This window comes from Alligator mississippiensis, chromosome 8, assembly GCF_030867095.1.
Source record: "Alligator mississippiensis isolate rAllMis1 chromosome 8, rAllMis1, whole genome shotgun sequence".
Taxonomy (NCBI): domain Eukaryota; kingdom Metazoa; phylum Chordata; order Crocodylia; family Alligatoridae; genus Alligator; species Alligator mississippiensis.
In genome coordinates, this window is record NC_081831.1 from 12185171 (window position 1) to 12210131 (window position 24961).

Genomic DNA, 24961 nt, shown 5'->3' on the forward strand with positions numbered 1-24961 from the left:
GAGCTTTAATGTGCAGAGACCCACATTTTAAGTGCCCTTAGTATGGATTAAGTGTAATGTGTAACTTCACCCTAAGTAAACTAAAGATAGAGCAACTAGGCATGGACAAAACTGCAGTTTCTATGACTTTATTCTCTGAGCCCTTTTCCTATCTGTTGTCTAATTGATAAACAGAGATTGAGAAAGCCACCTATGTTGGCTTCACAGTCTCACATCAAAGCTTTATTTATATAAAGACCCAGACCGCAGATGTATCTTCCAGTTAAATCTTTTCCAAACTGGGCTTTTATCCATGCCTAAGACTGAGTACTCAGGCAAATTTAATTTCCAAGTGCATTTCCTGCTACCCTGGGGGGCAGGGTAGCTAGGAATCCCATCTGGGATCATTTGCAATGGAGCATTATACTAATTAGGCAGTATGGAGCGGGCCATCAGAGAGGCTAAGGGAGGAAAAAACAGGTTGTTATATCCACTTTAGATTCAAACTCATCCAGTTGCTTTTCATTAGCCACAGGCTCAAATGCCATGCTAAATCTCCATTACAAATCTGGACCAGTGCCATGGTAACCTTGGAGCCCCAAATGGCCAATTCTTTTTAAGCCGGAAAGATGAAAAATGCAAATGGTCTTTGCATTTTCAAGTCTTCTTTCTGATTGTGCCTTTATTTTTTTGTGTGCCGTGGCTAGCAGCAGAGCAGCAGCTGAAGTGAAACAATCAAAAAACTAAAGGCATCGTCACCACAGTGCAGAGTGGTGTCTACTGCCCAGCAAAGAGCACATAAACCTCACCTCTGCATCTCTCCACCCCATCGCACACAGTGTCTTCAGAGCCAGCCAATTCATTCATCATCTCCTGAGGGCAACAGGAAGGATGTTGGGATCTGTTGTAGCCAGTCTCTTTCTCGCTCTGCTATCTGGTAAGTGCAGTCTGACCTATTCCTCTCTCAGAAATTGTTGCACTCACCTACCTGGCAGGGGAGACAACATGATAATGGTGTTGGTCGAGATGGTTTTACTGGACCTGGAAAGGGAGATCCTGTTCTTCCCAACCTTGAATAACTTGATATAGCAGAGGGTGGAGACCTGTTCATTGCACTGTGGGCAGGCACCCCTAAGAGGTCTACTATAGCCTCCCAATGGGAGGATCTCAGCTACATATTTTATGGCAAAGAGGGGGTTGCTCTTGGGCTTTTCTTCTAGCTTGCTCCTTCAGCCTTTTGGCTACAAGCAAGCAAGACTAGGGGGCATCTGAACCCCAAGGCTGCCAGGCTTGGGGTTTGCACATAGGGTGCCTGCCATCGTGGATTTGGGAATATCTGAAACCCAGGACTGCCGAGTCTGGGAGGCAGGATACTTGCCACTGGTAGTGCCACATAGACCTGAACAACCGAGTTTGGTTCAATCAGTAGAACTGGGAACTGATTTAGCTAAGTTGGCCCAAGACATGAAATTAAAAAAAAAAAAAAAAAAGGTGACAAGCCAAAAGAAAACTTTAAGGGCAGCTACATTCTCCATCCCACTGCTCCCCAGTAAGAATGAACACGGGACCAAGGTGGGCTTGTGCCGTGCTAAGAGAGCACCTTTCTCATGAAGTCATCCTCTGGCTTCAGAAAGGAAGTCAGCTGAGAGGAGAGGGGGCTCTGAGACTATCTTATCATGAAGATGTCAGGCAAATTCTTATATAACCAGCATTTTTCATTTTATCTTCAGCAGAGGCAGATCCAGGGCAGATCTGCAAGTACCACGATGTGGTTGAGTACCTGAACATCACCTCTAACAGTGATCTCTTCTTATACACCAAACCCAAGAAGAACTGGAAAGAGCCTGTGGAAGTGGAGCTGGATTTTACTTTTGTCTCCATCATCTCCATAGTAGGAAGCTAAATCTCTCCTCTGCCTTTCTTTGCTATCAGAAAAATGCCAGAGGGCTTAATCCCTGCTCTCATCTGTTCTGTTTCTCTACAGAGAGAAAAGTTGCAGACGGCAACTTTCTACTTCTGGCTGACAATGGTAAGAGGCTTCTTCTCAATAGCTGATACCATTCCATTCCCTTTGACAAAGCTGCCAAGACCAGACTCAATCCATATTCTTTTTGCCCCTAGGAATGGAAAAATGATTTTGTGTCTTGGAATCCCCTGGACTTCTGCAATATTTCTTCCTTTTCTATGCCAGCAAGTCTCTTCTGGGCACCAGAGATCTTCATTGATGAGCAGTAACATTGCGTGATTTCACTTGTTTCTCCTCAATACTATTGTTAGAGGAAACACCAAAGCCCTCAGTACATTTCCTCAGCTCAGACATAGGGCAGCTCTGGTTTTTCCCTCTGCTCATGATATGGGACTTTCAGGAAGGCATATACCAGGGGTGGGGTCCAGAGGGCTGTACCCAGTCCCTTTCAGACTGGGTCACGCTTCGGGAGCCTCTGCTGACTTTTTTAAAGTCTCCAAAGCAGGTGGGAATCTGCCCTCCCTTCCCCTCCATGCTCAGATGCGTGTCCCTTCCCTTCCATTTCCCCCTTTCCTCCTCCTGCTTTCCCCGCTGTCCTGGGGGCTGGGGAAGTCTGAGTGGTTCCTGCTTTTTCCAGCTGAGCTGTTGGAAGTGGTGGGGGGAGGAGAAAGTGGGGAGGGGGGCTGAGCTCACCTGGGACAGCAACAGCAGCAGCAGTAATGGGGAGGAGGGATTCCCCCTCCCTGACCTTGCTCCAGTGGGCACCAGGCAGGGTGGATCTATCTTGCCCGCTGCTGCTGTCGTGTCACATGCCCAGCTGAACCCAGTCCTTGCTGAGCCCAGCTGGACAAGGCGGAAGCAGCTCTGAAGCTTCACCTGCCCCCAGGACAGCAGGGAAAGCAGCAGCAGGTGGGGGAAGAGGTGGGGAGGGGATGTGACTCCACCATGGAGGGGAATGGGGAGATTCTTGCTTTGAGGACTTTAAAAAGTCCCAGGAGGCTCCCCTGGCCTGGTGTGCCTCCACCAGTGGGCAGGAGGGAAGGGCATGGGGAGAAGCTGGGTGTGGTGGATGCAGCCACCCTTGCAGCACAGGTTGCTGCTCCTATACCCACTCCCCACCCCTTGCCAAATCCTGGATCTGCCCCCTAGTCTATGAAAGTGTTGCCCACAGGCCAGGAATCCCTCTCCTATCTGTAGACAAAGCCCACAAAGGAAGCAATGGGAAGCCTGCCTGCAAACCCTACTGAGGAGACAGCACTGGGAGACTGGGGCTGGCCACTGAGAGCTCCTGGCCTCTCTCTTTTCGCTCCAGTATATGTGCCTAGGGTCAGACCTTTCTGTTCCCCTTTCCCTGTTGCTTCACTGCTGCTCTCAAAGGAGAGCCCCCATGCATGAATGCAATGCACGGACAGACCCTACAGAAGTTCCCATTAGTGTCCAAGCAGTGGAGCCTGATAAAAGCCCGATCTTGTGCAACCAGGGTTGCCTGACTACGTTTTCCTTTCAGAGCAGATGAAGACAAGTCTACAACGAGTCTCTTTGTGCATGTGCAAAGCAATGGGCAGATCAGGAAAGTCCATGTGTATCGTCTCACTGCCTCCTGCGGTTTGCTAACTGACAAGTTTCCCTTTGAGAAACAGAGGTGCAACATATCTATTTTCTCCACCCTATACCCAGGTAGCCCAGCTGTGTTGCCACATGCCTGAGTGTTTGGGAGAACATGGCTTCCTCCTTTGCCAAGCATGTTCCTTCTCCTAGATCCTTCCCAATCCCTGGCACCTTCTCCCACCTCAGGGCCTGCCTGAGCCCCTCAGTCTCAGTCCCAACTCTTCATCTCCTCCCTCATTTTGCAACATGGATTCCCTGTGCTAGATGTGCCTGGCCCCAGAATGCATTTTCCTTGGGTGCATGCATTCCCTCTTTTGTGCACTCGCGAGGCCTGGCGGTGTCCCTCTTTCCCCTGCGTTTTTGCCACGTTTCAGTCGTGTTGTGTTCTGGTGGAAGTGTAACGCTCCACATACACCCATCGAATGGGGGAGATGTCTCTAAGGTGCCTGACCTTGGTTGTTTTTTGTTCTAGTTCAGGACTTGATCCTGAAGAATACTAAAACCTCAGAGGAGGCCACTCGGAACAGCCTTAGTTACTACCTCGCCAATGGAGAGTGGAAATTCATAAACCTCAGGGTCATACATCACAACAGCTCTGCAGATGGGATGTGCTTTAGTATGGTCACCTATCAGGTAATGGATTTAATGAAGTGATTCCTACTAGGGTCTTTTAGGTAACAGGTCTTTTAGTCAAAGGCCTTTCAAAAGGCCTTCAGTATGGTCTCCCATGACCCTCTTATAAAAAAATTGGGGGATTGTGGGCTGGCAGAGTCCATGGTCAGATGAATTGGGAACTGTCTAAGGGGTTGAACCCAGAGAGTGGTAGTGGATGGGCCTGTATCATCTTGGTGGGAGGTGACCAGCGGTGTCCCGCAGGGTTCAGTCCTTGACCCTGTGCTGTTCAACATCTTTATCAACAATTTAGATGAGGATGTGGAAAGCATGCTGGCCAAGTTTGCAGACAACACTAAGTTATAGGGGAAAGCAGTTATGCTAGGGGATAGGATGCAGATCCAAGTGGACCTGGACAAGCTGGAAAGGTGAGCGGAGCAGAACCGGATGCAGTTCAGTAAGGAAAAATGCAGAGTGCTTCATCTGGGGAGAAGTAATCAGAGACATGAATATAGGTTAGGAGGAGATGTCCTGGCCAGCACAATGGTTGAAAGGGACCTCCGGGTTATGGTTGATCACAGGACAAACATGCCAGTGTGACACTTTAGTCAACAGAGCTATTAGCATACTGGGATGCATTAGCCGATGCATCACGAGCAGGACTAAGGAAGTGATACTCCCTCTCTACTTGGCGCTGGTGAGAGCCCAGCTGGAGTACTGGGTCCAGTTCTGGGCGCAGCACTTCAAAAAAGATGTGGAGAATATTAAAAAGTCCAGAGAAGGGCCACAGGAATGATTAGGGGCCTGGGGGACAAACCTTATGAGGAAAGACTGAGGGATCTGGGACTGTTCAGCCTGGGGAGCAGAAAACTAAGGGGGGACTTGGTGGCTGTCTATAAGTATGTAAGGGGTGTACATCGGGAGCTGAGAGAAAAACTGTTCACTAGGGTGCCCCAGGGGAGGACAAGAAGCGATGGCCATAAACTGTTAGAGAATGGTTTCAGGTTGGATGTAAGGAAGAACTTCTTTACAGTAAGGGTGACCAGAGTCTGGAACAGACTTCCCAAGGAGGTGATGCAGTGTCCAACCTTGGAAGTCTTCAGGAAGAGACTGGACCGACACCTTGCTGGGATCATTTGATCTCAGTAGTTAGTATTCCTGCCCAGAACTGGAGGGGGTGGGGGGAGTTGGACTTGATGATCTTTCAAGGTCCCTTCCAGACCTTAATTTCTATGATTATAGGCTCAGATCAGGAATGAAAAGTTCAGGAAAATTGACTACTTGACACAAAAACAAATTCTTTCCTTATCCAACTTAAAACTCAATGAACCTCCTCTGACAGACAGTGTGGGTGCTAAGGGTCTGCATGCGTACTGTGATCCCTGGGGTGATGGCAGGGGTGCCATGTTAGAGTAATTTTTCCTTGGGAGTCAAAGGTATAAGGTATAATCCTGGCTGCTTTCCAGGATACATCTCCATTAAGGCTGTGTGAAAAGAAGCAACATGTGACTGCCACCAAGGGGAACCGTTATATCAGCTTGCACTGTAAAATGAGTATATGGAGCATATGGCCCTGCTGCTACATCCCACGGGCACTTGCCCTGAGTCTAGTTCCCAATATTTGTGGAAATGAAACTAAGAAATCACGTGGAAAATACACTGTAGTGAGTCCCTGCTGGAGCTTGTGAGGTGATGTAGTAGGTGGTAGCAACATGGCATGTAACCCTGCCCCATTAGAAACTAGGATCCAGAAATACACGTGTGTTTCTAGCCCACTCACCAAATCCAGAAGACATCGCTGAGATGTCTAACGGGGCTGGTTTGCCCTTCTCTGAAGCATATTGCATAGTCCCTGGTGCAGACAGGAGGCTCTGCATTAGACAGACCACTGGTTTGCTCTAAAGTGATAATTCTGATTTCCCCACATCTATGGCCAGGAATGGTCCTGATCTCAGATACTAAGCAGGATTTGGCCTAGCTAGTATCTCAGTAGGAGATGACCTGGCTGTCATAAGTAGATCTTGCCTTAGCAGGCAATTGGACGAGGTGATATCTTGAGATCTTTTCCAGCTTTATTTCTCTATTTCCCACCATTCAGAAACCCACCATTCAAATCCATCTGGGTCCGGACGTCTCCAGAGTCCGAGAGTTTGGGATTCAGGGCTTTTGGTTTATGTCCCTTTTGCTTCTTATGAATGGGTGTGGCGGGATTTAGAAGGACAGGTGGTAGGCACAGAAGTTGGAGTGGGGTAATGGGTGGAGTTTTGGGGTGTCTTTTGAGGGAGCCTACTGTTATTTCTTACTTGTGGGTCATTAGCATTTAGTATAAGCCACCCTGATCCTTCCTGGATAGGGCAGGATATACCTTGTTATTGGTATTGAGAAAACAGGATGTCAACAAGGGGGTGATAGAGGACAGACAGCACAGGTGGGAGAGAATGAAACCATGGGTGGGGAGATATGAAATGGAGTGGATGGAACAAGGGAAAAGGAGAGAGGAAAAAGAGAGCAGGGGTGTTCAGAGAGGATGATATCATATCAGAGGAATGATGGTATCAGAGGATGATGGCATCATATCATATCATATCATATCATATCATATCATATCATATCATATATCCTGCAGATACAGGTCTGTCCCGACAATGGTAGATTATTTCTCACGTAGGAGGGCTAGGTTCGCAGCAGGTGCAAACTGGTGTGGCACAAATGAAGCTCTTTTGCTTGGACTAACTGAAGATCTGGGGTGATTAGCAAGTGAGAGGGCTATTCCTTCCTAAGTCAAATCAGACCTGAATGCGGAAGAGCCTGTCTATGCCTGGGTTGCTTTCAAAGCTGCTCAAACACACAAATAATCCACCGTCACTCAGAACTGCTTGCCTCGGTTTCACCGTGTTGTATTTTTGCCCTTCCTGGCAGATTGTCATGCAGAGGAGACCTATTTTACATGTTTTAAATATGATCCTCCCGACCTGCGCCCTCTTCTTGCTGGATATAGCCATTTCCTTCACACCAGCCTCTTTTGACTTCAAAATTAACTTCAAGATTACCCTTATCCTGGAGGTCTGCGTTTTATCTTGGATCCTGAATGATATTCTGCCTGCTGCCTCTGACAGTCCACCAGTAATAGGTGAACCCATCTTCATAAGAACCGTAATTACAGTAAAATTACAGTGAAGGGGTTGTAGACATTATAAAATTATTACTGTACAGAGAAACACAACAGACACAACTGGACACATGCTTTTCCACTACCAAGTGATTAACAAGCTCCATGATGGGGGTGGGGGCGGGGGAGGGTGGACATTTGGCCTTATTTTTCAGAAGTGGCTTCTGATTTTGGTCACCTCTGGTTTTGGATGCCCAACTTCAGGAACCTTGGGTCTGGTTTTCTGTTTTGCTGAGCACACACAGCTTCCTATTGTCTTTGATCAAAGCAGACCCACAGGTGTCCAAAAACACCTCCCAAGTGGACACTTCATAATGTTGAGCCAGGGAGTCTTGTGCTCAAGCATGGGACTTGACATCAGGCTCACCTCTCTGCTTTGGCTTTTGCAGCTATGTTTTTCTCAGGTGTATTCTTGTCCATGGTCATTTGTCTGTTGGAGAATTGCTTGCTGATGACCCTGAAGGAAAGAAAGCCCCTAAGATCTTTACTGAATGCAAGGAAGCTGGTGCTGAGCTTCTTTAAGAAGGAGAAGACAACATCTGGGAACCTTGCAACTCATCACGGTGGGTAGCTAATCACCAACAATTAAATATTTTATAGTAAAGGAAGTGATCTATATACATAACATGACAGGTCAAATGTGTCCCTGAGGCCACAAGCACATTGCCTAGTGTGGTTAAGGTGCACTACTGTCTCTAGCTAATGGCACACCAGGGACTGATGCAGCGTCACATCCAGATGCCATTGACAACCTCGCCTGAATGACCGAGTACCCATTTCCAGCTGGATTGACTGGAAGCACACCTCTGGAGCTGCAGCAAGACCCCTTAACTGCTCTGCCTCAGTGATAGGGCAGGGAGCAGAAAGAAGAGCGTCAGATCAGACAGGGGCATACAGGGCAGGAAGCTGAAAGCCGAGCAGCAGAATGGGTACGGGAAAGAGATCAGAGTGACATTTGGGAAGCATGCAGGGCTAATATGTGGGCCAAAAAGGCTGGCTGCCATTGGTGTAAAGAACTAGGCCAGGAACAAAACTAATAGGAATGATAGCCAAGGGCATCGCTCCCAAAAAGAACGCGCATGGGTCGATTTAGTGATGCCACCCTTACTGTGAAAAGTCCCCTTCGTCCAACAGAGAGAGATGTGTATTTGGTGGTTGCTTCTTCTTGCCTCCTTCAGGTGAGGTACCTCCAGGACAAGGGGAGACCTGGGACCCTAACCTGACTGGAAAGGAAGGAAAAGAGACCATCTTGTTTCTGAAAGAGCTCCACTCAGAACTACAAATCATCCAACAATCAGCTTCCTCGCAAGACGAGGACCAAGCTGAGCTGGAATGGGAGCAGACCCTGATCTTCCTGGAGAAAGTATTTTCCTACACTCATCTCATTGCCTCCGTTCTGTTTTTTGCTTTTATTATCATCAAATGGAGCTATTAGCTACAAAGCTGCCTGTGACCATCTGTGTCATTGGAGAAGACACAGTCACCACAGGGAGCTAAAGGAAGGAGAGAGGATTTATATTGCCTTGCAAGCCATTCATTTTTTCTGTCCATCTGGCTTTTTAAATTCAGCGCTACTAGCTTCACTAATCAGTTATGAATGTGTAAAGGGACAATAGTTATTCTCAAGTGAGTTATTGACTCTGGCAACGCATCGAAAATGGATGGGAGGGACCTTGAAAGGTCAGCTAGTCTATCCCTTACCCCAGTACAGAATCAGCTGTAGCTGAGTAATAATGGGCTAGATTTGTGGCTAGATAGTTGCCTAACCTACTCTTTAACTCCATTAATGGAGAGTCTAAAACCTTCCTAGATAATCATTGTCTTGTAATTGCTGTATGTTGCTATATGAGCCTTCTGATTGCATGAGACATAATAAAATATGGGACCGTTTTCCTAGTCCTTTTCTGTTGATTGCTTCACTTATGCAAAGAAGCTCAGGGTTTCAATGGGGTTTTGCTTTTTTTGCTTTTTGATCAACATTTACTTAGAGGTGCAATCTCACCAAGATACTCAAGGTCAGATGCGGTAGGTCTGGGTTTCTTGTATCTTTAGTTATGCAACTCAAAGGTCCTCCGACTATGGTCAACAGAATGCACTCTTCTTGCTGTGGGCGAAATGGTTGAAAGAGCGGTTACGAGTTGAAGGTTGGAAGGAGTTGCTAACAAGAAATGAGAGTTCTTTCACATATTAAAATAACTTGAAAAAACTAAACCTGGAGACCTTTGGTATAGCATATAGACTTATTGTTCCTCCAAAACAGCCAGCTTTCCTATTTCTCTCTGCAAGGGACAGCAAATCAGAGAGTAAGCTAGCATATGGTCTGTTTAGAAGCAAAGAGTCCTATATCCTTAGGAGAGTTCGCAGACACTATGGAGACGGGTCATGGTCTAGATATCTATCTAGATATCTAGCTACATAAATGGCTATTATAAATCTCTACTACTCCTTCCAAAATTAGTTGCACAGTTCATGTCCACCATTTTCCAGTTTAGAATAAGATACCAATGCTTCCTGACTCAGACAGGATTCCTCACGGAAAGGAGTGAAGCACGAGGAGGGGGCACGAAAGGATCAAACAAACTCAGTTTGAGTTTAAAGCCAAAAGGGTCTCACTTTAGAGCCAATCACCCACAAATCTTCCCCCATCACCTTTGACAGTGTGCCCGGGGGGGAGAACATAGCTCATCTTCTTCAGAAATGAAGAGGGATCCAGCAGAAATAGCTTTCTGCGGTTTTCTTCACCTGTTTTCCCAGTAAAGAAATCACTAGGGGCTCCTTACAATCCCTGTTTGAGAAAGGGAGGAAGGTGTTACAGCTGACCACATGGCCTAATGGATAAGGCATCTGACTTCGGATCAGGGGATTGGGGGTTCAAGTCCCTCTGTGGTTGTTGCTTTTTCAAATAAAATCAAGTTCCTCCTAAATTTCTCACACTGTTTGGGAATCAAAGCACTGCAGAAGATGCAGGGAGGTCCAAAGTGTTCTTGTGACTGAGTTTGTAAGGAGGCTTGACTGGAACAAGAATCATTACAGAAAACTGAGATTTAGGGGCACTCTGCCACCTCCCAGGGGAGGTACAGCTGTGTGCAACAAAGTAATACCTAAGGAAGCAAAAACCTTTAGGAGGAAGCTGTCCAATGTCCATCCAATAGAGATGGTCCCCAGGGCTCTCCACCTGTGCTGGGACCTAGAAGCAAGTATCTCATTTCGGGATACTTGGAGTCCCAAACCCAGCACTTCCTCCTGTCCAGGAAGGCTAAGACAGCACATGGACTCACTAAAGTTCCTCGCCTAGGATTATTTCCTCCTTTTCCCACATTCTGGGTCTGTTTGCGCCCACTTCCAAGTACTTGTGGAGAGAACATAAGGAGATTTGTAATGCAACACATTTGCTAAAGATGAATTAAGCATAGACAACCACGAAGGGACTCGAACCCTCAATCTTCTGATCCGAAGTCAGACACCTTATCCATTAGGCCACGTGGTCACATACCCCAAGTTGTTTGATGATACACTTGAGAAAGTATATCTTTGTGGTTGGACTGAATCCTTAGATTATTTTAATGCAAAAAAATGGGGCTAGCTAGGAGGTCCCAAAGGTACAGCCCTTCTCCAGACTCCAGAAGAGACAGTTCCCCCCTGCCCAAAAAAACCTCTTACTGGTCATGTGTATGAGAGACACTAAATGTGCAGTAGACTAATTCTACTGCGCATTCGCGTGGCAAGCAGAAACCATGCTAATGTACTAATGTGCGGTAGAATTAATCTACTGCGCATTAGCATCACAAAAAAAAAGTCCCCTGATTATGGCACACTAAGGTAGTACCTCTTATTCCAAGTACTAAACTTAATGTACCATAATTATGGTGCATTAATGAATGTGTACATGCATCCACTGTTATTCAAACCCTTCTGACTTTATGCCATGAGCTCAGTGTTTGGATTTTTCAGCCAGTTTAAAGAGCATTTTAGACAAGAAACCAATATAAAATAACTGGGCTTCCATGCTTGGATTCAAACCATAAGTCATAGAAAAATAGGACTGGAAGAGACCTCAAGTTGTCCAACCTGCTGGTCGCAGATTGATCCTTCCTGTCTAACATCTTGCAAATGCTTGTCTCATGTGGACATGAAAACTTTTTATGGTGGAGATTTCAGGAAGTAAAAAACACATTTTCATCCCAGATGGGACTTGAAGACCAAACCCCTGACTTTGGAGCCTAGTACTTTATCCATTAGGTCACCAAAGACACTTGTGAAAAAGTTTTGAAGGCAAATGCAGGGAAAGACACTACTATAACGCAAAAGAAGTTAGACAAGAAGTTATCCTGAGATGTTTTTTAGAAACAATTATACTATTTTGTTCATTTTTCTAATCCTAGGCTGAACAAATGACTTGAAACCCTCAGCAGCTGTAGCACTGGATCTTAAAGTAGGAAAAGAAGAAACGAGGGAGAATTTTTCTTTCAAACTATTATAAGGAATATTAAACCGTCTCTTCTTTACTAACTTTGGTAAGAAGAAAAAGTAACCTGTATCACTTTCCAACCTGTATTTTACAGAAAACAACATCTATTGCCTTTAGTCTCAATGCATTCCTCAATATTTACAGCCTTGCTGTCTGCTATGTCAACCTCAGAAGCTAAAGTGCTAATGAACTAATGTGCTACAAATGACTTCACTACTGCTTCCAGAGTAGGTTGGTCTATTTTGCATCTCCTGCACTGTTTCATTCACCCACCGCTTGCACCTTTCCTGACAACAGAAGTGTATTACCACCCAAGTAGCAAGCCACAACCTCAAAGACACTTCAACTACACGGTCCGTCTTGTCCGTTATCCACTAGGCTGCAGCCTTGAATGCTTTCTGCGTCCGTTAGCTGTGGCTGAAATGACCCCCTCAAGCCATCAAAAAAGTAAAGAAGCGAAACCGCAGGAATAATTTTGGTTGCAAACCCATCTAACCCTTGGCCGGCACTTAAAAGTGTTGCTAGCTTACCTGAGTTGAGAAAACAGGATGTCAACAAGAGGGTGATAGGGGACAGACAGCACAGGTGGAAGAGAATGAAACCATGGGTGGGGAGATATGAAATGGAGTGGATGGAACAAGGGAAAAGGAGAGAGGAAAAAGAGAGCAGGGGTGTTCAGAGAGGATGATATCATATCAGAGGAATGATGGTATCAGAGGATGATGGCATCATATCATATCATATCATATCATATCATATATCCTGCAGATACAGGTCTGTCCCGACAATGGTAGATTATTTCTCACGTAGGAGGGCTAGGTTCGCAGCAGGTGCAAACTGGTGTGGCACAAATGAAGCTCTTTTGCTTGGACTAACTGAAGATCTGGGGTGATTAGCATGTGAGAGGGCTATTCCTTCCTAAGTCAAATCAGACCTGAATGCGGAAGAGCCTGTCTATGCCTGGGTTGCTTTCAAAGCTGCTCAAACACACAAATAATCCACCGTCACTCAGAACTGCTTGCCTCGGTTTCACTGTGTTGTATTTTTGCCCTTCCTGGCAGATTGTCATGCAGAGGAGACCTATTTTACATGTTTTAAATATGATCCTCCCGACCTGCGCCCTCTTCTTGCTGGATATAGCCATTTCCTTCACACCAGCCTCTTTTGACTTCAAAATTAACTTCAAGATTACCCTTATCCTGGAGGTCTGCGTTTTATCTTGGATCCTGAATGATATTCTGCCTGCTGCCTCTGACAGTCCACCAGTAATAGGTAAACAGTAATAGGATCAAACAAGCTCAGTTTGAGTTTAGGTCTCACTTTAGAGCCAATCACCCACAAATCTTCCCCCATCACCTTTGACAGTGTGCCCGGGGGGGAGAACATAGCTCATCTTCTTCAGAAATGAAGAGGGATCCAGCAGAAATAGCTTTCTGTGTTTTCTTCACCTGTTTTCCCAGTAAAGAAATCACTAGAGGCTCCTTACAATCCCTGTTTGAAAAAGGGATAAAGGTGTTACAGCTGACCACATGGCCTAATGGATAAGGCACCTGACTTCGGATTGGGGGTTCAAGTCCCTCTGTGGTTGCTGCTTTTTCCAAATAAAATCAAGTTCCTCCTAAATTTCTCGCACTGTTTGGGAATCAAAGCACTGCAGAAGATGCAGGGAGGTCCAAAGTGTTCCTGTGACTGAGTTTGTAAGGAGGCTTGACTGGAACAAGAGTCATTACAGAAAACTGAGATTTAGGGGCACTCTGCCACCTCCCAGGGGAGGTACAGCTGTGTGCAACGAAGTAATACCTGAGGAAGCTGTCCAATGTCCATCCAATAGAGATGGTCCCCAGGGCTCTCCACCTGTGCTGGGACCTAGAAGCAAGTATCTCATTTCGGGATACTTGGAGTCCCAAACCCAGCACTTCCTCCTGTCCAGGAAGGCTAAGACAGCACATGGACTCACTAAAGATCTTCAGCCTAGGATTATTTCCTCCTTTCCCACATTCTGGGTCTGTTTGCGCCCACTTCCAAGTACTTGTGGAGAGAACATAAGGAGATTTGTAATGCAACGCGTTTGCTAAAGATGAATTAAGCATAGATAACCACGAAGGGACTCGAACCCTCAATCTTCTGATCCGAAGTCAGACACCTTATCCATTAGGCCACGTGGTCACATGCTTAAAAGCTTTGGATGATACACTTGAGAAAATATATCTTTGTGGTTGGACTGAATCCTTAGATTATTTTAATGCAAAAAAATGGGGCTAGCTAGGAGGTCCCAAAGGTACAGCCCTTCTCCAGACTCCAGAAGAGATAGTTCCCCCCTGCCCAAAAAAACCTCTTACTGGTCATGTGTATGAGAGTCACTAAATGTGCAGTAGACTAATTCTACTGCGCATTCGCGTGGCAAGCAGAAACCATGCTAATGTACTAATGTGCGGTAGAATTAATCTACTGCGCATTAGCATCACAAAAAAAAAGTCCCCCGATTATGGCACACTAAGGTAGTACCTCTTATTCCAAGTACTAAACTTAATGTACCACAATTATGGTGCATTAATGAATGTGTACATGCATCCACTGTTATTCAAACCCTTCTGAGTTTATGCCATGAGCTCAGTGTTTGGATTTTTCAGCCAGTTTAAAGAGCATTTTAAACAAGAAACCAATATAAAATAACTGGGCTTCCATGCTTGGATTCAAACCATAAGTCATAGAAAAATAGGACTGGAAGAGACCTCAAGTTGTCCAACCTGCTGGTCGCAGATTGATCCTTCCTGTCTAACATCTTGCAAATGCTTGTCTAATGTGGACATGAAAACTTTTTATGGTGGAGATTTCAGGAAGTAAAAAACACATTTTCACCCCAGAGGGGACTTGAAGACTAAACCCCTGACTTTGGAGACTAGTACTTTATCCATTAGGTCACTGAAGATACTTGGGAAAAAGTTTTGAAGGCAAATGCAGGGAAAGACACTACTATAACGCAAAAGAAGTTAGACAAGAAGTTATCTTGAGATGTTTTTTAGAAACAATTATACAATTTTGTTCATTTTTCTAATCCTAGGCTGAACAAATGACTTGAAACCCTCAGCAGCTGTAACACTGGATCTTAAAGTAGGAAAAGAAGAAACGAGGGAGAATTTTTCTTTCAAACTATTATAAGGAATATTAAACCATCTCTTCTTTACTAACTTTGGTAAGAAGAAAAAGTAACCTGTATCACTTTCCAACCTGTATTTTACAGAAAACAACATCTATTGCCTTTAGTCTCAATGCATTCCTCAATATTTACAGCCTTGCTGTCTGCTATGTCAACCTCAGAAGCTAAAGTGCTAATGAACTAATGTGCTACAAATGACTTCACTACTGCTTCCAGAGTAGGTTGGTCTATTTTGCATCTCCTGCACCGTTTCATTCACCCACCGCTTGCACCTTTCCTGACAACAGAAGTGTATTACCACCCAAGTAGCAAGCCACAACCTCAAAGACACTTCAACTACACGGTCCGTCTTGTCCGTTATCCACTAGGCTGCAGCCTTGAATGCTTTCTGCGTCCGTTAGCTGTGGCTGAAATGACCCCCTCAAGCCATCAATAAAGTAAAGAAGCGAAACCACAGGAATAATTTTGGTTGCAAACCCATCTAACCCTTGGCCGGCACTTAAAAGTGTTGCTAGCTTACCTGAGTTGAGAAAACAGGATGTCAACAAGGGGGTGATAGGGGACAGACAGCACAGGTGGGAGAGAATGAAACCATGGGTGGGGAGATATGAAATGGAGTGGATGGAACAAGGGAAAAGGAGAGAGGAAAAAGAGAGCAGGGGTGTTCAGAGAGGATGATATCATATCAGAGGAATGATGGTATCAGAGGATGATGACATCATATCATATCATACCATATATCCTGCAGATACAGGTCTGTCCCGACAAAGGTAGATTATTTATCGCATCGGAGGGCTAGGTTCGCAGCAGGTGCAAACTGGTGTGGCACAAATGAAGCTCTTTTGCTTGGACTAACTGAAGATCTGGGGTGATTAGCAAGTGAGAGGGCTACTCCTTCCTAAGTCAAATCAGACCTGAATGCGGAAGAGCCTGTCTATGCCTGGGTTGCTTTCAAAGCTGCTCAAACACGCAAATAATCCACCGTCACTCAGAACTGCTTGCCTCGGTTTCACTGTGTTGTATTATTGCCCTTCCTGGCAGATTGTCATGCAGAGGAGACCTATTTTACATGTTTTAAATATGATCCTCCCGACCTGCGCCCTCTTCTTGCTGGATATAGCCATTTTCTTCACACCAGCCTCTTTTGACTTCAAAATTAATTTCAAGATTACCCTTATCCTGGAGGTCTGCGTTTTATCTTGGATCCTGAATGATATTCTGCCTGCTGCTTCTGACAGTCCACCAGTAATAGGTAAACAGTAATAGGATCAAACAAGCTCAGTTTGAGTTTAGGTCTCACTTTAGAGCCAATCACCCACAAATCTTCCCCCATCACCTTTGACAGTGTGCCCGGGGGGGAGAACATAGCTCATCTTCTTCAGAAATGAAGAGGGATCCAGCAGAAATAGCTTTCTGTGTTTTCTTCACCTGTTTTCCCAGTAAAGAAATCACTAGGGGCTCCTTACAATCCCTGTTTGAAAAAGGGAGGAAGGTGTTACAGCTGACCACATGGCCTAATGGATAAGGCATCTGACTTCGGATCAGGGGATTGGGGGTTCAAGTCCCTCTGTGGTTGTTGCTTTTTCCAAATAAAATCAAGTTCCTCCTAAATTTCTCGCACTGTTTGGGAATCAAAGCACTGCAGAAGATGCAGGGAGGTCCAAAGTGTTCCTGTGACTGAGTTTGTAAGGAGGCTTGACTGGAACAAGAATCATTACAGAAAACTGAGATTTAGGGGCACTCTGCCACCTCCCAGGGGAGGTACAGCTGTGTGCAACGAAGTAATACCTAAGGAAGCAAAAACCTTTAGGAGGAAGCTGTCCAATGTCCATCCAATAGAGATGGTCCCCAGGGCTCTCCACCTGTGCTGGGACCTAGAAGCAAGTATCTCATTTCAGGATACTTGGAGTCCCAAACCCAGCACTTCCTCCTGTCCAGGAAGGCTAAGACAGCACATGGACTCACTAAAGATCTTCAGCCTAGGATTATTTCCTCCTTTCCCACATTCTGGGTCTGTTTGCGCCCACTTCCAAGTACTTGTGGAGAGAACATAAGGAGATTTGTAATGCAATGCGTTTTCTAAAGATGAATTAAGCATAGACAACCACGAAGGGACTCGAACCCTCAATCTTCTGATCCGAAGTCAGACACCTTATCCATTAGGCCACGTGGTCACACACTCCAAGTTGTTTGATGATAAACTTGAGAAAGTATATCTTTGTGGTTGGACTGAATCCTTAGATTATTTTAATGCAAAAAAATGGGGCTAGCTAGGAGGTCCCAAAGGTACAGCCCTTCTCCAGACTCCAGAAGAGATAGTTCCCCCCTGCCCAAAAAAACCGCTTACTGGTCATGTATATGAGAGTCACTAAATGTGCAGTAGACTAATTCTACTGCGCATTCGCGTGGCAAGCAGAAACCATGCTAATGTACTAATGTGCGGTAGAATTAATCTACTGCGCATTAGCATCACAAAAAAAAAGTCCCCCGATTATGGCACACTAAGTTAGTACCTCCTATTCCAAGTACTAAACTTAATGTACCATAATTATGGTGCATTAATGAATGTGTACATGCATCCACTGTTATTCAAACCCTTCTGAGTTTATGCCATGAGCTCAGTGTTTGGATTTTTCAGCCAGTTTAAAGAGCATTTTAAACAAGAAACCAATATAAAATATCTGGGCTTCCATGCTTGGATTCAAACCATAAGTCATAGAAAAATAGGACTGGAAGAGACCTCAAGTTGTCCAACCTGCTGGTCGCAGATTGATCCTTCCTGTCTAACATCTTGCAAATGCTTGTCTAATGTGGACTTGAAAACTTTTTATGGTGGAGATTTCAGGAAGTAAAGAACACATTTTCATCCCAGAGGGGACTTGAAGACTAAACACGTGGCTTTGGAGACTAGTACTTTATCCATTAGGTCACTGAAGATACTTGGGAAAAAGTTTTGAAGGCAAATGCAGGGAAAGACACTACTATAACGCAAAAGAAGTTAGACAAGAAGTTATCTTGAGATGTTTTTTAGAAACAATTATACTATTTTGTTCATTTTTCTAATCCTAGGCTGAACAAATGACTTGAAACCCTCAGCAGCTGTAGCACTGGATCTTAAAGTAGGAAAAGAAGAAACGAGGGAGAATTTTCTTTCAAACTATTATAAGGAATATTAAACCATCTCTTCTTTACTAACTTTGGTAAGAAGAAAAAGTAACCTGTATCACTTTCCAACCTGTATTTTACAGAAAACAACATCTATTGCCTTTAGTCTCAATGCATTCCTCAATATTTACAGCCTTGCTGTCTGCTATGTCAACCTCAGAAGCTAAAGTGCTAATGAACTAATGTGCTACAAATGACTTCACTACTGCTTCCAGAGTAGGTTGGTCTGTTTTGCATCTCCTGCACCGTTTCATTCACCCACCGCTTGCACCTTTCCTGACAACAGAAGTGTATTACCACCCAAGTAGCAAGCCACAACCTCAAAGACACTTCAACTACACGGTCCGTCTTGTCCGTTATCCACTAGGCTGCAGCCTTGAATGCTTTCTGCGTCCATTAGCTGTGGCTGAAATGACCCCCTCAAGCCATCAATAAAGTAAAGAAGTGAAACCACAGGAATAATTTTGTTGGCAAACCCATCTAACCTTTGGCCGGCACTTAAAAGTGTTGCTAGCTTACCTGAGTTGTTCAAGAACATGGAGGAAATACTCACCTCTGCCATAGTTAAGCTCACAAAAGCCCTAATGTAGATACATTTACATCAGGAAAAGAGTCTTGTTGTATTCAGAGAGTTGATTTAAGTTGTATCAACAGGAAAGTCGGTTTCCTACTGTAATGGGGGATTGGTCTATATTATAGGGATGGCTCTACTCATAGTGGTACCAGTTTATTTGATCTCCAGTTTTTTTGTTTCACTGAGCACTCTGCATTCTTCAGAGCTCAGGTTGGGTGCTTGCTTGAAAGTAAGATGTGGGGGAAGATCCCGCTCTGTTTTCTAAGCCCACTTGCCAGCTCTACTCTACTCTCATTAAAGGTGAGCACCCTTCTGGTGCTCTCAATCCTGCATGCTTACTTGGAACCCCTAGAGGCGTGCTGAGCTTCACCACGATGTGTAATAGTATTAGCACTCCAAATCCGGGGCTGTCTGAGCAAGAGGTTCCCAAAATACTGCCCACTGGAGAGAGAGCGGGGAAGTCAGAGCTGCCCCAGCGCAGATTCTGCTGGTGGGCCCTGTGTGCCGCCATGCATGCTTCTCATCATTCCCCAGCTGCTCAGCCTCATCTCCATTTTTGCATGGGTCTCACTGCTCCTTTGTGGAAACACCATCAGAAACCCCACTTAAAGAAGACTTCAGCTTTCCAAACTGGAAGGGACCCTGGCCAAATGCACAGAGGGATTGGTGGGAACAGCAGGAGTTTGTTGGAGGGGATTGATTGCACAGCAGATTTCTCCCTCTGAGGTCTCTTATCTCCTTTTCCTTACCTTAAGACGGCAGTTCTCAACCTTTCTAGACACGACAGTGGTTCTCCACTTTTCTAGAGATCCCTCATTAGCCTCATGCATCCCTTGACTATTGGAAAATAGTTCTTTCTAGTTGAGACACTGCTCAAGTGATTCACAGAGGTGTTATTTATGGCACTTGCTGGCGGTATTATCTCTGCAGCATCATCAGAGGTGCTTGCATATGTGACCATGTGGCCTAATGGATAAGGTGTCTGACTTCGGATCAGAAGATTGAGGGTTCGAGTCCCTTCATGGTTGCTTCTGTGCTGATCCCAAATGTTTCGAAGCTCAAATGGAGAATAAAACCTTCAACATACAAATAAAAAACTGCTGGAAAATAATATATGATGGGTATGGCCTTTATAATGTATTTGTTTACTGACATTTCAAAGGTGACTAGAGTAAGTTATAACCAAACCAGGGGAATTTTGAGTTTGAAGGGGGAAAGGAATAACCCATATTTGCCTCCACCTGCTAGGGCTCAGGAAGAAATACCTGCTGCTCCCCCACCCCCCGGCTATAGTTGTTCAATGCTAGAGCTTAAAATACCATTTGGGACAATGATTTTTCAAGTAGATTCTTGTTCTGTCTTTCCCAGACAAGCTATAGAAGAGTGAGTCAGCTGAGAAGCTATTTCATTTCAGGGATGATGTATTCCTGTTTCTGGAACTTGGTTTCACAGGAATGAAACGTAGAATATCCGTTCCAAGGAAAGTTGAAGTTTTGGTTCTCTCTTCCAATTCAGGAAGGAAAAAGAAATCCAAACTCTTGACATTTTCCACCGACATAAAATGCACTTTCCCAGCCAGTTCCAGGGTGTTTTAACTACATGTTTGTCTTTAGGAGTGGGTTCAGTATCTTCTGTATGCCTTTTGTTCATGTGACTCGCCCTGACTTATGCATCAATATTGTTCTCCAAGATGTTTTACTACAGTTCAAGAGATTAGAAGCTGATGCTCTGGGATTTTCCTCACCTTTGCTGGAGGTCTCAAGCCCCAGGAGGTATTTTGTTTCTGACTAGCTTCAAGTTCACGTTGAAGCGGGTTCTCTACTACTGTGGTCCCAGTGGCCACCAGAGCATTATACAATGTGGTCTCCAAGCAGCTTCCTATTCTGCATTAGCCATTGATCTGTTATTTGATAAAAAGGTGCAGCCACCCCTGTACAATCCAGCTCTTGCTCTACTGATCTGAAGTCCAAAAGCTTTTTCCCCCAACACGCTACATGGTTATTGTGGAAGCAAATTTGGAGTTAAAGAATTAGGTCTTTTATCTCACAGGTCCCATCCCCAGCAATCATTGTGAAATAGGGCCCCATCCCGTGGTGGCTTATATGCACACCCAGTGAGACTAGAGCAGGAATCAGGTGACCTGGGCTACAGTCTCCTTGGACTCCCCTCCCCACGATCTGAGCGCTATCAAGCCTGTCGTTGTAGCTGTCTGCCCCACCCCCAGCAAGGAAAATGTTATTCTAATGGACTAAATATGGAAGTTAAAACTTCCCACTGGGGAAAACCCTTACTGGGAACGTCAAAGTCTTGCAAACAGCCTCCCTGTTCTTGGGAGCTCACTATAATCTCTCAGCCATGGCTTCTCTGCAGATTGCTATCACTGCTGAGATCATTTACAGCACAGTTTCTCAACCTGTGGTACGCGTACCCCAGGGGTACCCCAACACTCTCTCTCTCACCCTCGTTTCCTCTCTCTCTCGCCCCTTCCTCCTCTCAAAACTATGGCAAAAAATTTGGTGTGCCACACGTCACATGGAGCTTTAAATTCCCTAGTAATAATTCGGCATGCCATGCTTTGCACAGCACTGGATTCAACCCTCCTAGCTTTGGCCAACATCACCCACCTCTAGCCCAGGTACATACTTGAGTTGGGCACCCCTGGTGTAAAAGGTGGCAACCCTACCCACGCCAGATCAGACATCTGTCATATCACGGCCTTATATACACAGCCCTTCTTCCAACATATGGCACACATTAGTCTATAAATATAAATCCCCTGGAAAATTGAGTGTTGGGGTACTTATTAAGCAGACAAGGTTCCTTGGGTGAATTTGATATCTCTTATTAGACCAACCCAAATGGTTGGAGAATAGTTATTAAGCAAACTTTTGGGTTCAAAAACCCTTCATCTTATTAAACTTTTCACAAGTTAGGGGGTACTTGCTACTTAAAAGGTTGAGAAACACTGCTTTATAGCAGACATGACTAAGAAGGTCTATGAGAAACAGCCTTTGCTGTCTACATTGTCCTGCCTGGGTCGCCTCCCCACTCTGATCATTGGCTTCTTGCAGCTGAACTCTCCATTTATAGAAGTAACTGGGAAATCAGAGTGCCTAGGACTAACTAGTAGAGATCACCCCAGTATATATCCAGCTATTTGTACACACTGAAGCACACCTCGGTTCACATCGCCTTCCCCGCTCCAGCAGCTGTATGAATTGTTAACTGCTGCTTTCAGGACTATCCAGCCCTATGTCTGATCTTGGGCTAGCAGAAGCTGCCTGCATGAAGCAGTCTCCCTATCCAGTGCTGGCTTATGGTAGAAGCCACGCTCTCCAGCAAAGCCCCAGGAAAATGCCCACCAAATAGAAATGCTTCATTACAGCCTCCTTTGCATGGTTACTATCGGTGGTGATTGGACACGTGGAAGAAGGAGCTACTCTGATAAAAGGGAAGCAGAAAGTTCATTCAAGACATAAGCTATCACCCCAGATGGGACTTGAACCCACAATCCCTGGCTTAGGAGGCCAGTGCCTTATCCATTAGGCCACTGGGGCTTTATAGGTATGCATTTTCCAGGTCTCCTGATGGCACCTTATAGATCTGGGACATTGTTCATAAATACTTCATTATTTTCATTTGATTCCTTTTTTTTTTTGTAAACCTTGTGAATCTAACATCCCCGCACCAGCCCCATTAACCCTCTGCAAGTCACTGCAGCCGTGGGCACAAGGACAGGATTTCTCATTCTGATCCGATTTAAAGGGAGAGGGGAGCAAATCGTGGATTCTCCTCTCTTCTGCAGAGACCTGGCTTGGGAGTGTTCACATCCAGCCTGTACCGGAGCAAGTGGGCGTCCACCGGCACCTTGGAAATAGTGGGGTGTAGGAAAGCACCTTCTACAGCTCCTCAGCTGATGTCAGGGGCGCAGAGCCTGGCTCCAAGGGAGCCCTGGCACAATTAAAATTGATGGAGAAGGCAAAAGAGCCACCGACCACGAAGGGACTCGAACCCTCAATCTTCTGATCCGAAGTCAGACGCCTTATCCATTAGGCCACGCGGTCAGGGATGCAGGCACTCCAGCGGAGGCTGCAGAAAGCGCATCCCTGCTCCCGGCCCGGCCCAGCTCTCTATTGCAGGGCCGGGGCGACGCCTGCCAGCCCTGCTCCCAAACCAGCCCCGGCTCCTTCCAGGGAAGCGGGTCCGAGCAAAGCCAAGGAGCGGCCGAGCGGCAGCCCCGAGGAAGCCCCCCTGCAGCTGGAGAGAGGAGACCCCAGGGGATCCTGGTGCACCCCAGGTGCATGCAGCCCTGGTGCACCAGCGACTGCAGGCTTTTAAATCCAACCCACCCCAGGGAGGCTTGAGGGGGGGCATTCCCCTCTCCTGGGCTGAGCTTAACCCCTGCCATGCAGGCTGCATGGCTCCCTTCCCTTTAGCACACTAGCCTGACAGGCCACCTTACCTTGGGCAGACCTCTGCCCATGACGTACGCGCTGATGGACAGGTTGGGGCAGTGCTGTGGGGTGCAGCGGTGATGCCTGGGTGTTTCAAGGCAGAACTAGAGTCCAGATAGCTTTCCTATAGATTAGGTGCTTTGTGGGAATAGCTGGGGGCACCTCTGCACCCCAGGTGGAGGCAAGCCCAAGCACAGAAGCTTTCCTTGCTCTGGCCCCCTGCTCAGCTGCAGCTGTGCCACTTTGGAGAGCCAGGCCGATCAGAGGCACGGACCTTGTAGGGTGGATCCAGGTCCCCACCCTGCCTGGGAGCTTTTCCAAGACGGGCATAACAGCAGGCTACAAATGTGGAGACTTTGCCTAGGGAGAGCAGGGAGATGCAGGAGCTGTATGCAAAACCGGGGAGAAGGGAGCAAGGATCCCAGACCCTGGCACCACTAGATATCCCCATTACAGGCTTAGTGGGGCATGCGTGGGAGCCAGCTGTGTTTGCCAGGTGATGCACTTGAAAGGGCAGCGAAGGCTCTCCTACATCAAACAGTGGGTTTGAGGCAGAGTTGACGTGCCCGACAGAAAAGGCTCCTAACACCCCAGAGCTCTTGTTTCACCCTTTTTTGGCTTTTCTGTCCTATGCATTACAGAAAGAGGTGATGATTGGCAGATATAAGAGGGGGATAAACTCTCAGCACTGAAGGCCACGCAATTTTCTTACCAGGAAAGAAGCTTAAGCTACCCCAGCCGAGTTGCCCTAGCAAAGACACTTCTGCAGCTTCAAGAGCAGCCACTTCAAGGATGTGGAACAGGCTGCAGTCCTCGTAGCAGGAGCTCAGACAGTGCTTCCACAGGACACAAATCAACCCCTTTCAGAGCTGAGGGAGGGGGAAAAGCACTGCCGGAGGCACTCTGTTCTGCAAGACGGGCTACCAGAATCTACGAGTGACCTGATGTGCAAAAGAGCCATGACTGCCAGGTGACTGATGACACCAGGCCCATGCAGGTTGTCTGACAGACAGGATGCACTGGCTAAAGCACCCCTAATATAACTGCATTGACCTAGGGCTGAAACCAAATCACCTCTCATAAGAGGACTCACAAGTGTCCTCCTGAAGCCAGCGGTCACAACAAAAGTGAGTCCTGCCTCCATTTCCCCAGCCACTTCCAGGACTGATGGTGTTGCCCATCTTCGCCAGAAGTCAAGCTGATCACTACCTTCCCCTTCCCACCACACACAGGAAAACAGACTGACTGTTCTGGGAGTCTAGTTCAAGCCTTCCTTCCAGGCATCAGTAATACCAGCAGATCCCTCAAAGACATCACACAACCACACATTCATCAGTCTCACACACCTCTCGCAGGAGGACAGGGTCGGACCCAACAGTTCTCGGAGCCATCCACCTTGGAGTTAACGTGCTCCTTTCAATCCCGGGGTCAACAGCCACCAACAGCGCACCAAAAACCCCCTCCCTTCACCCATTCACATGAGTGCTTCTGCAAGAGGGATCCATCCTCCTCATGCAAGGTCGCTAGTGCAGTGTTTCATCTCTCCTGCAAGCCCTAGCCCTGCTGAGCTCCTTCTCATGCAATCAGCCCCTCTTGCTCAAGGCCTCCGCCTGCCCAGACTGAGCTTGTTCTTGCCTTTTACCTTTAGGCATCCACACAAGCCTTCTACTCAGGTCCTCAGCGCTGTGCACTCGTACCAGCCAATTTCTCCAAGTGACTCTCAGGAAGTCTCTGCTACTCCCTCTTTCTCCATTGCAGCCTGGGTTGCTACATAGGCAGCAACCAGGTGCTGCCTATCAGATCCCATCA

At 46.2% G+C, this 24961-nt stretch overlaps 1 protein-coding gene and 8 non-coding genes across 9 annotated transcripts; 4 read left to right on the forward strand and 5 right to left on the reverse strand.

The window, feature by feature from the left end:
* Nucleotides 1-431: 431 nt before the first annotated feature.
* Nucleotides 432-9224, forward strand: LOC109284784 (5-hydroxytryptamine receptor 3A). Its single transcript, XM_059732112.1, has 9 exons — nucleotides 432-916; nucleotides 1710-1870; nucleotides 1964-2008; nucleotides 2101-2210; nucleotides 3453-3622; nucleotides 4026-4186; nucleotides 7085-7295; nucleotides 7724-7897; nucleotides 8513-9224. The coding sequence occupies exons 1-9, from the start codon at nucleotides 871-873 to the stop codon at nucleotides 8767-8769; spliced, it is 1335 nt and encodes a 444-aa protein (XP_059588095.1). The 5' UTR covers nucleotides 432-870; the 3' UTR covers nucleotides 8770-9224.
* Nucleotides 9225-10151: 927 nt separating this feature from the next.
* Nucleotides 10152-10224, forward strand: TRNAR-UCG (transfer RNA arginine (anticodon UCG)). The gene has a single exon. It is a non-coding gene; the product is annotated as a tRNA-Arg (tRNA).
* Nucleotides 10225-10748: 524 nt separating this feature from the next.
* On the reverse strand, nucleotides 10749-10821 carry TRNAR-UCG (transfer RNA arginine (anticodon UCG)). The gene has a single exon. It is a non-coding gene; the product is annotated as a tRNA-Arg (tRNA).
* Nucleotides 10822-13895: 3074 nt separating this feature from the next.
* On the reverse strand, nucleotides 13896-13968 carry TRNAR-UCG (transfer RNA arginine (anticodon UCG)). The gene has a single exon. It is a non-coding gene; the product is annotated as a tRNA-Arg (tRNA).
* Nucleotides 13969-16462: 2494 nt separating this feature from the next.
* On the forward strand, nucleotides 16463-16535 carry TRNAR-UCG (transfer RNA arginine (anticodon UCG)). The gene has a single exon. It is a non-coding gene; the product is annotated as a tRNA-Arg (tRNA).
* Nucleotides 16536-17060: 525 nt separating this feature from the next.
* TRNAR-UCG (transfer RNA arginine (anticodon UCG)) lies at nucleotides 17061-17133 on the reverse strand. The gene has a single exon. It is a non-coding gene; the product is annotated as a tRNA-Arg (tRNA).
* Nucleotides 17134-19653: 2520 nt separating this feature from the next.
* TRNAR-UCG (transfer RNA arginine (anticodon UCG)) lies at nucleotides 19654-19726 on the forward strand. Its single transcript has one exon. It is a non-coding gene; the product is annotated as a tRNA-Arg (tRNA).
* A 2456-nt stretch (nucleotides 19727-22182) lies between these two features.
* Nucleotides 22183-22255, reverse strand: TRNAR-CCU (transfer RNA arginine (anticodon CCU)). Its single transcript has one exon. It is a non-coding gene; the product is annotated as a tRNA-Arg (tRNA).
* A 434-nt stretch (nucleotides 22256-22689) lies between these two features.
* On the reverse strand, nucleotides 22690-22762 carry TRNAR-UCG (transfer RNA arginine (anticodon UCG)). Its single transcript has one exon. It is a non-coding gene; the product is annotated as a tRNA-Arg (tRNA).
* Nucleotides 22763-24961: the final 2199 nt, after the last annotated feature.

Coding starts and splice junctions, on each gene's coding strand:
- LOC109284784 (XM_059732112.1), top strand. CDS start 871: ATGTTGGGATCTGTTGTAGCCAGTCTCTTTCTCGCTCTGCTATCTG. Junction 1,871..1,963: donor TTGTCTCCATCATCTCCATA/GTAGGAAGCTAA, acceptor GTTTCTCTACAG/AGAGAAAAGTTGCAGACGGC. Junction 2,009..2,100: donor TCTACTTCTGGCTGACAATG/GTAAGAGGCTTC, acceptor TTTTGCCCCTAG/GAATGGAAAAATGATTTTGT.